This window comes from Silurus meridionalis, chromosome 15 (assembly GCF_014805685.1).
Source record: "Silurus meridionalis isolate SWU-2019-XX chromosome 15, ASM1480568v1, whole genome shotgun sequence".
Taxonomy (NCBI): domain Eukaryota; kingdom Metazoa; phylum Chordata; class Actinopteri; order Siluriformes; family Siluridae; genus Silurus; species Silurus meridionalis.
The window spans coordinates 13,088,622-13,098,902 of record NC_060898.1 but is presented as its reverse complement, the minus strand read 5'-3'; the positions used below and the strand labels follow the sequence as shown (position 1 = coordinate 13,098,902).

General features: G+C 39.9%; 2 protein-coding genes across 2 annotated transcripts; one reads left to right on the top strand and one right to left on the bottom strand.

The window, feature by feature from the left end:
- The first annotated feature begins 345 nt into the window (after positions 1 to 345).
- Positions 346 to 9,966, top strand: nefla (neurofilament light chain a). Its single transcript, XM_046868532.1, has 5 exons — positions 346 to 385; positions 7,414 to 8,597; positions 8,754 to 8,878; positions 8,966 to 9,273; positions 9,340 to 9,966. Exons 1-5 carry the CDS (start codon positions 361 to 363, stop codon positions 9,759 to 9,761), a joined length of 2,064 nt encoding a protein of 687 aa, XP_046724488.1. The 5' UTR covers positions 346 to 360; the 3' UTR covers positions 9,762 to 9,966.
- Positions 1,989 to 3,758, bottom strand: pgam2 (phosphoglycerate mutase 2 (muscle)). The gene is made up of 3 exons (XM_046868533.1): positions 3,239 to 3,758; positions 2,892 to 3,072; positions 1,989 to 2,400 (listed from the first exon to the last, which is right to left on the bottom strand). Exons 1-3 carry the CDS (start codon positions 3,653 to 3,655, stop codon positions 2,231 to 2,233), a joined length of 768 nt encoding a protein of 255 aa, XP_046724489.1. The 5' UTR covers positions 3,656 to 3,758; the 3' UTR covers positions 1,989 to 2,230.
- Positions 9,967 to 10,281: the final 315 nt, after the last annotated feature.

The window sequence follows — 10,281 nt, the reverse complement described above, 5'->3', positions numbered from 1 at the left end:
CCAATCATGTTCACAAAATCAGGAATGTAGGTAAATGACAATCACCTGCCATCAATTAAAGTAATTCTGATTAAAACCAGATAAAATTCAGCTGTTGCTTGAATGTTTGGGGTTGCATTCTAATGAGAGCCATGGGCTACAAAGAGTTGGCAAGGAAACTGTGAGACTTAAATGTTAAAAGGTACCAATTAGGAGAGCAAGATAAAAGAATATTAAAGGCACTGAATGTACCTTGGAACACTGTCAAAACCATCATCAATAAGCAGAGGAAATGGGGCCCTCCAAAAACCCTTTGAAGTTGATGAGAGGACAAGAAGAAAACTTATCACGGATGCTGCCAAGTGGCCAAGAGCAACACTAATGGAACTACATGATTTTCTGACAGGTACTGGTCACTCTTTGCACGTGACTGCCATCTGTATTCTGCACAAGTCTGGGCTGTGGGGTAGGGTGGTAAGATGGAAGCCGTTTCTTAAAAAAAAAAAAATGTGAGCCCGTCTGAATTATGCTAAAAAATTTATTCAGTCACCTCAACCCAAGTGGGAAAGTTATGGTCTGACGAGACAAAAGTAATACAGAATAGAAATACAGAGCATTATCCGAAGAACACTATACTGACAGTGACGCACGGTAGGGGTAGCATTATGTTTTGGGGCTGCTTCTTTTCAGTTGGGCCTGTGGCTCTAATCAAGATAGATGGCACAAATAATAGCTCCATATAACAAAAGGTTTTGGCACAAAGCCTTCTGTCCTTGTCAAAAATCTGAAAATAAAGAGGAATTTCACATTTCAAAATGATGGTGACCCAAAGTGCACATCAAAATCATCATGGCTTGATGGCTTGGCTTCAGAAAAGAATAATCAAAATCGTGGAATGAAAAAAAAAGCCGTACACCATAGTCCCCCCTCACAATTTGAAGAACTTAAACAGTGGCAAAAATTCCAAAGTTTGTTAAGTTAATAGACACTTATTTACAAAGGCATGAATCTGTCATAAAGGCAAAAGGTGCTTCCACAATGTATTAGTTGGGCAGGGTGATCAGACTGATACAATTATGCTGTGGTTGCTTTTTTTGTTTTGTTTTTTAACTATTATTATTAATTGCATTTTATTCTTTAAATATTGCATTAAAGATGTAACAAGTCTGGCCTTTATGTTGTCATTTGTCTTTAAATATTTTAAATCTACAATTTCATAAGGGTATGTAGTATGTTTTTATATCCACTATATATATATATATATATATATATATATATATATATATATATATATATATATATATATATACTGTTTATATAAGATTATTAACCATTTCAGTCATCTGTTCATTTTTCAAGGTGTTTAGCAAGAACAGTTTTGGGTTGGGCATTATTTTGTTTATTAGTACATATTTCAAGGCTTATAGTTTTCTACTGTTGAACATTGTTGTGGGTACCTATCAATGTGTGTGCAAACTATTAGTTTTGTAAAAAACTCTTATCATTAAGAGCTATAAATAAGCATCACTACATAATGTATATGGCACTAAAGTGATCCTGCAGCTGGGCTTATGCACAGTGTTTAATGCCTAATGTTTGGTTCTAACAGTCTTTCTGATGATACATATTACACACACACACACACACACACACACACATATATATATATATATATATATATATATATATATATGTTCTATTTAATTGTTGTCACTGTAGAACCCTATAGAACAATCTGCCTCTAATTGTGGTGTTGGTGGTTTGCCAGCTTGGTTTCAGGATGGTCTGATAGAAAAATGTATTAGAGGGATACAGGCGTCACTGCAGCACTGTGAGACGGGACGGCGGCCAGACCAAACCCTACGACCTCCCCATGCCAAACTCTGAGCTCTTAGCTTACACTGCACTGCACTGCACTGCGCTGCTCTGCTGAAAATGCTGAAATAATGCCAAGTTGTAGGAGAACTGAGAGGAGACAGAGAGGAGGGAGGAATGACTCAAACAAGAAATTACACAAAATGGTGATTTTATTTAGATAAAGTGGGGAAAATGTGAGGACAATGTTTAAAAAAAAAAGTTTTAATAAGGTTTGCTGAAGAACCCAATGAGAACCACTACTATGTTATGTTTTAAAGGGGTGTGAGTGTTCTCCGATGGTGGAATGATGTTTAGTTGAGTTGAGCATGCTGAGTGGTATCAGGTGAGAAGGGGAAGTCTTGAGTAGGTTCAGTCTTTGCAACCTTGTCTGGTTTTACTTCTTTACTTTGCCCTGGGCAGCTACAGCTTCCATGGCCTTACGGACAGTCTCTTCATCCCCAAGGAACTGCATGGGCTTCACAGGCTTCAGGTCACTGTCCAGCTCATAGACAATGGGAATGCCAGTGGGCAAGTTAAGCTCCATGATGGCGGCATCAGACATGCCTGGAGAGCAGGAGACAGAGAGAGACATTTAAAAATGACAACAAGTGTGCATCGATGGTCTGAGATCAAAGGAAATCAAAAAAGCACAGTTTGTTTTAGATAGACTTAACTGTATTTAACAGTTGAATATAATCTCTAACATGTGACAATACATGCACAGCTCTTGTTATTTTCTGGACAGTTACACTGTGATTTACCTTTCATCAATTAGAACTATATAATAAATACCCTAACTTGCAACAGGTTTGGCTACAAAGTAGCATTAGTAAAGACGTTTCCATCAGGAATGACTAAATGAAGCTCAGCTGATTGAGAATGTAAGACCTTCCTGCAGAAAGGTCGCAGCTGTAACAAGAATCTAGCTTGTGGCCTTTTCCTCTGTGTGTGAGTGTGGACTATTATTAGCTGTAGGATCATCGGGAATGTGAAAGCCTTGTGGAGAGTTGCAGTCTGTCCTGTGTGTGTTCAGAGAAACATCATGTGAAACTCACCCTCTAAGTGCTTGACAATACCACGCAAACTGTTTCCGTGAGCTGCAATAAGTACGTTTTTGCCGGCTTTGATTTCAGGGACAATGACCTCATTCCAGAAGGGCAGGGCACGTGCAATGGTGTCTTTCAAACTCTCGCAGGTGGGCAGCTCGCCCTCCTTCAGACCTTTATATCGCCTAGACTGGTGGAAGAAAATGAACATATCTGTCATCAAGATGCATGATACAGTCCTAGCAAAAGAAGTTGTATACATATTTATAATGTATAGGCAATTTGTCTATGTTTGTTTATGTGTCTCATAACTGAGTTGCATTTTCAAGGTCTAGGAATTAAAATCAAAGTCCCACCTCACTGATGATCTTGTTGTAGGGATGGTCTTTATCCATGGGTGGAGGTGGGATGTCGAATGAGCGTCTCCAGATCTTTACTTGCTCCTCTCCATGTTTGGCTGCCGTCTCAGCCTTGTTTAGGCCGGTCAGTCCACCATAGTGGCGCTCATTTAGGCGCCATGTTCGTACAACGGGCAGCCACATCTGGTCTGTGCCTTCCATGATGGTCCACAAGGTCTTGATAGCACGCTTCAGCACGGAGGTATAGCATATGTCAAACTTCAGGCCTGCATCCTTGATGGCAAGAGCACCACGCTTGGCTTCCTCCACTCCTTTCTCACTGAGATCTGCATCAAACCAGCCACAGAAACGGTTCTCCTGGTTCCAGCTACTCTCTCCATGACGCACGATGACCAAACGATAGACTGCAGTCATGATGAGTTTGTTTAGATATATACTTGACCAAACCTGAAAGACACAGCCTTCCTTGCTTTTGCGTGCACACACAGACACACTGTGACAGTGATCTTAGGAGCCTTTGCTCTTTTTATAGCATTTTGGAATGTGAAGCTGTGTGGATTCCAGAGATCACTTGCTCTAAACCAATGGAAACAGCAGAACCTCTAGACAGACGGCCTGGCTTAGCTAGTCATATTGGGCCATTTGAAGGTGGGTGGTTTGTCAGCTGGCTCTAAGGGCAAAGTTGATCTATAGATTCAAAATAGCAACATGACTTTTAAACTGAGAGCTGTGGAATAAAAGTGCAAATATCAGAGATAGACTCATTAGACTTCTGGATAAAATAACCAGTACTGATTTAAGAGACTCTTTAAGATTATGAAAGACTCTGCAGAATGAACTAACCTAATGAGTTCAATCCACTATAACATAATCTGAAAAAAATCTGCAATTTCACAATTAGTATGACAAAAACAAATGTGAAACCAAGCAAGGCATAATGTTAAAAAATCAGCATAGTATGGAAGAATTTCTAGAATCACTGCAAAAATAAAAGCTATGTATTGATTTAGAAAGTAAGACGATAGCTCTTGTTTTGTTTGCAGACCACTAATTCCCTCTTTTCACAAAAATTAATCAATATATATGCGTCAATGCATTAGGATAAGCACATATAGGTTTAGTGCATGACTTTAGTACAAAGTAGTTAAGGCTTGCTTTGGCATTAAGCAACATCCACAAAAGCAACAACCACAAAATACAGTATATTGTGATGAGGTTCTTGAGTAGGGGTGCTTTCAGGTTTTCGTATATGGTGTGGCAAAATTAATGTAAAATGACTGAGAGGTGGTATAACAATTATATACAGAACAAAAATGTTTGAACCGCCATTTAATGGCATTATAATACTTGTAGCATTATTTCTTTGGAAAAGTGTATTTCAACGTTGTCAGCTGTACACTATGTGGCCACACTCACTAACCTAAAAAAACATTGACAACCAAAGATTTAGAACATAGAACCATTATGGGTCATTGGGTACGTACTATTTATTTCATGAGATGTCACTTTGTAAAACTGCTGCTTTTGTGTATGTGCTTAATTAAGAAATGTCCTTTTCATTTATATTGATAATCAATTTCCCTAATACTCCTCACTATGCACACCGACCATGCATAAATTTAAGTCCTCCGAACAGGCATAACATTATGACCACCTGCCTAATATTGTGTTGGTCCTCCTTTTGATGTAAAAACAGTCCTGACCTGTCGAGCATTAACACCATTAATATCTTAAGCAATTTGAGCTACAGGAGCTTGTCTGTTGGATTGGACTACACAGTACAGCCTTCAGTCCCCACATGCATCATTGGGCCTCGGCCGCTCATGACCCTGTCGGCGGTTCCCCACTGCCTCTTCCTTGGACCACTTTTGATAGATGCTGACCACTGCAGACCAGGAACATCCCACAAGAGCTGCAGTTTTGAAGATGCTCTGACTCAGTCGTCTAGCCATCACAGTTTGGCTTTTATCAAACTTACTCAAATCCTTGCCCTTTTTCCCTGCTTCTAACACATCAACTTTGAGGACAAAATGTTCACTTGTTGCCTAATACATAACACCCACTAACACTTCACTGGTAATAATGTTATGCCTGGTCAGTGTAGAATACATCTCAACAAGCAGTGGTGTAGCACATTCTCTATGTCATGCTGCCTAGTAAATATCAATCACAGCGTGGAAGTAAAAAATTGTTAACATTAAAAAAAAAAGAATAAAATACAATGCAATGTCACTGGTGATTTAAAAATCTGGAAAGCGCAGGTGCCTGTTATAAAAACACATATCTATGCTTTCTGTTTTATCTGTTGGTCTGTTCTCGTCATAAGTATGGGAATCAAAGGAAAAATACTGTCTGCCACGTCTTGAACAGTAGCAATATCCAGCAACAGAAAAGATCATGTAAATCAGTAAAGGCTCTATTTTTAAGAAATGTAAATGTATGATTTAATCTAGTAATGGTTAAATAATAGAAATATCTAATGTACAATTAAAACTTGAACTGTATATATAAACTAAAACAAAGAAGTGTGTTGGCCTCATGATAAGTAGGAGTTTGTGGGCCTCAATATAACACTTTATTATTCTTTAGTAAGATAGATAGTGAATGATAAAGTATATACTTTTTTTTAATAGTGCAACATTATTATTAGACAAACCTCTAGAGTGAACTCAGCAGTGTAGCAGAAAATTAAAAATGGAGAGCCAGCAGGCTGCACATGACAAACCACATCTACATCTCTGGTTAATTCCATGAAGAAATCTTTGGTTGCGTTACTTAAGATAACCAGCAGGGGCAGTCACGTGTCACGTTAGAAGAATATGATTGCATAAGCTTGTTCTATCCCAGTGAATAAAGTGAATTCAGTAACCAAATGCAGTTTAACTTTAAATTTAATTACAGTATTAAGTACAGTGCGGTCCACATATAAACAGCTAATTTAGCATGAAGAGAAAAAACCTTATAAAGACATATAAATGATTTTAATATGAAGACTTTCAAAAGCTTTCATAGCTTTCACAAGTTTTATTTTTGGTTAGATGATGTGAACTGTGTCAGACATTTGCTACTGGGTTGGATGTTTTATTTCAATGTCTGTACATTTCTGTACACATAGTTCCTCATTAATATAAAAACATACCATAATTATATAATTAGGGATTTTAATATTCAGAAAATTTCATATGAGAAGGTCTGATTAAAGTAGGGTGAAAACTATGAAATAATATGAGGGACTCCCTTTTATATCTATCTTATACATATACCTATCTATATTTTATTTTTATCTTAACACTAAAATTAAGATAGTTATGGGTTCCTTCTGGAAGGAGCTTCTACTTGGAAGATCCTTCCAGAAGGAACCCATAACTATCTTAATTTTAGTGTTTCATAAACATGCAGAACAAATAAATAACTATATTTCCTTTTAAATAAATGTTTATATATTATTGCTTATTTGATTGTTTATTTAATGTTTTACTTGCCAAACCGAAAGTTTGGAATCAAGCAATTAGCAATGTAAAATACCTTTGAAAGCTGTAGCATTACTATTTTCCTTCACTGGAACTAAGGGAACTAGGCCAAGCCTGTTCCATCATTACACTGACCCTGTGCACAAAACAAGTTTAATGAAGACACGGTTAACCAATGTTAGTGTGGAAGGACTTGAGTGACCTGCACAGAAACCTTACCTCAACCCAACTAAACATCTTGGGGAAGATTTAGAATACTGATTGTGTCAGACTTTGTGCCCCTACATAAGTGCTCAATCTCATTAATGATCTTGTGGCTGAATTGGTTCAAATTTCCACAGCAATGAAATGTAGAACAGGAACATAATCTGTAATGGGGTGCAAATATGGGTGTGATGGTCAGGAATCCACATACTTTTAGCCATATAGTCTACTAAGTCAAATTAAACAGTGCTATTCAAAATAAAATTGTATTATGCAAACAACATCATCAACAATATTATTATTATTATTTTATTATTATTATTATTAATAATAATAATAATAATAATAATTTGTTACCTTTTTACTGCCTTGCACCATCCTTTCTTTTCCACAGTGCTATAATTTCCTCCCACTCTCTTCATCTCTCCTCTCTTTTCCTCCCTCTCTTCCCCTTTCTGTTCCTCCCACTCTCTGCTTCAATCAAATCTGCCTAGTCAGAGTGTAAAAAAGCGATTGCGTCAGACCTGCTCTTCCTGGCTATAAAAGCGGCTGCGACCGCAGCAGAGACAGCAGTGTCTCAGTCTGCTAGCTGTGAGAGGAAGAAAGAGACAGAGCTGCTTGTTCTTGAAGCCATGAGTGGCATCGGGTTTGATCCTTACTACACCTCCTCATACAAACGCTGGTATGTGGAGAGTGCACCTCCACGTGTGGCGACACGGACCCGCTCCCGCACCGTGTACTCCAGCCACTCATCTCCTCTATCCTCGGCTCGGTTGCAGTACAGCTCCCCTGGGCGCATATCCTCCTCATCTTTGCTGCTGAGCGGTGCTGCCCAACCTATGGAGCTGGACCTGAGCCAGGCATCGCAGGTCAGCTCTGAGCTCAGAGCGGTACGCACTCAGGAAAAAGCCCAGCTGCAGGACCTCAATGATCGCTTTGCTGGCTTCATTGAACGTGTCCATGAGCTTGAGCAGCAGAACCGAGCCCTCGAGGCTGAGCTGCTTCTGCTGAGGCAGAGGCACAGTGAGCCATCCTGCCTGCGTGCCCTCTATGATCAGGAAGCCCGTGCTCTGCGAGCTGCATTTGATGAGGCTGAACTGGAGAAGCAGGCTGCGATGAGCCGAAGGGAGCACCTGGAAGAAACTCTGCGGGCCCTGCAAAGGCAGTACGATGAGGAAGCGATGGAACGAGAGAACTCTGAGGCCAGGCTCATGGATGCACGCAAAGAGGCGGATGATCGAGCTCTTACCCAGATGGAACTGGAGAAGAGGGTGGGTGTCCTTCTGGATGAGCTGACCTTCCTCAAGAAGCTCCATGAGGGAGAGATCTCAGAGCTGCAAGCGCAGCTTCAGTATGGTGCACAGATAGCCATTGAAACCGAGACAGCCAAACCAGACCTGTCGAGTGCCCTGCGTGACATCCGGGCACAGTACGAGAGGCTGGCAGCACGCAATATGCAGGCTGCTGAAGACTGGTTCCGTGGGAAAGTGGGCCATCTGACTGAGACTGTGGCCCACCACACCAGCGCAGTGAGGACATCCAAGGATGAAGCAGGCGAGTTCCGGAGACAGCTGCAGGCACGCATCCTTGAAATAGATGCCTGCAAGAGTCTTAATGAATCATTGGAAAAACAACTGAGAGAGGTGGAGGACAAGCAGAGCGCAGAAATCACAGCCATGCAGGTCAGTCTAAATCATTAGTGGGAAAATTAAATGTAAATGTATAGCTACATTAGTACTTTTATATCATAAAATTAAGACACTTTTAAATGTTACAGCAAACTGATTAATACTTTGTATTATCATGATCATAATCATTTGTCTTCACATGCTTTACAGGACACAATCAATGAGCTTGACAATGAATTAAGAGCCACTAAAGGTGAAATGGCTCGGTACCTTAAAGAGTACCAAGATCTCCTGAATGTCAAAATGGCTCTTGATATTGAAATAGCTGCATACAGGTAGGAAATACAGCAGACAGAAAACAGTATATTTTATTTTTGATGAGAAAACTGATGGCTTTTTCTCATGATGCTCACTCCTAACAGAAAGCTCTTGGAGGGTGAGGAATCCCGCCTCAGTGCTGGCATGGCAGGAGGTTTCACCAGTTCCTACTCGATGGCTTCTTCATATTCACGCCCCATCTTTTCTGTCCAGTCCAGTATGACCTCTGCTGCCCCCTATCTGCTCAGCTCTCGCATGATGAGCTCCACCCTCTCTGCAGAACCATCTAAGGAGGAAGAAGAAGAGGAGGAGGAAGCAGAAGAAGAGGAAGAGGAACAGAAGGAGGAGGAAGAGGAAGAGGAGGAGAAGAAAGAGGATGAAGAGAAAGATGAGACAGAGGAGAAACAAGAAGGTAAGTTGTCAATTTAGACATTCTTCTGATGTCAATATCTGTGTATACATCAATTTTGTTTTGCAGAGGAAGAAGAGGAAGCTGCAAAAGAGGAAGAAAAGGAAGGCGATGAAGAGGAAGTTAAAGAGGGTGAGGAGCAGGATGGAGAAGCAGAAACTGCAAAGGTGGAGGAGGATGAAGGTGATGAGAAAGAAGGAGAGGAAAAAGAGGCAGAAAAAGATGAGGATAAAGAGGATGATAAGGCAGAGGCTGAGACAGACTCAGGAAAAGATCAGGAGGATAGCAAGGCAGCTGAACCAGTTAAGAAGGATGCTGAGCCCAAACCTGAACCAGCTAAAGAAAAGGCCAAAGAGGAGCCAGAGAAAGCCAAACCTAAAGAAGCAGAAAAACCAAAAGCAAAAGACGAAGGTGATGCAGCTAAAGCAGAGGGAAAGAAAGAGGAGGAAAAGCAAAAAGAGAAGGAAGAAGAGCCCAAAGCAAAGAAGTAAAATATCTCAGGCAGTACAAAAAACTGCACGCATTTACCCTCAGTTCTCTGACAATGGCACCAAATTGCAATACAATGATAACTTGCCTATAGATTCTGCTGTAACTGCTCTGAAAGCAAATAACTGCACTATATTTATGAATGAAAGAGTACAAATGTGAAAAAAGTGATGTATTGCTGCAATAAAATCTATGCCGCTAATATTACAGACTGGCTCATTGTTTCATTTACAGAAAGCCTTCTGTGTGAGTGTGTGTATGTGTTTGTGTGCATACTGAATGTCTTTGTTTAAATCCTAAAAGCAAAATAGAATTATGAGGTTTTATGCTCATTATTGCATGTTGGTGTTATGCTCATTATTGAATAAAATGACAAACACAAACACTCAAACTACACACAATTTTCCATCACAGAAACGTCTTCAGGAGAATTTAATTTTGTGGTTTCGTAGTGAAATAACAAGCTCTAGTTTTTGTCTAAAGTTGGTAAAAGTATAAAATGTTTATAGCTGCTTATATTTT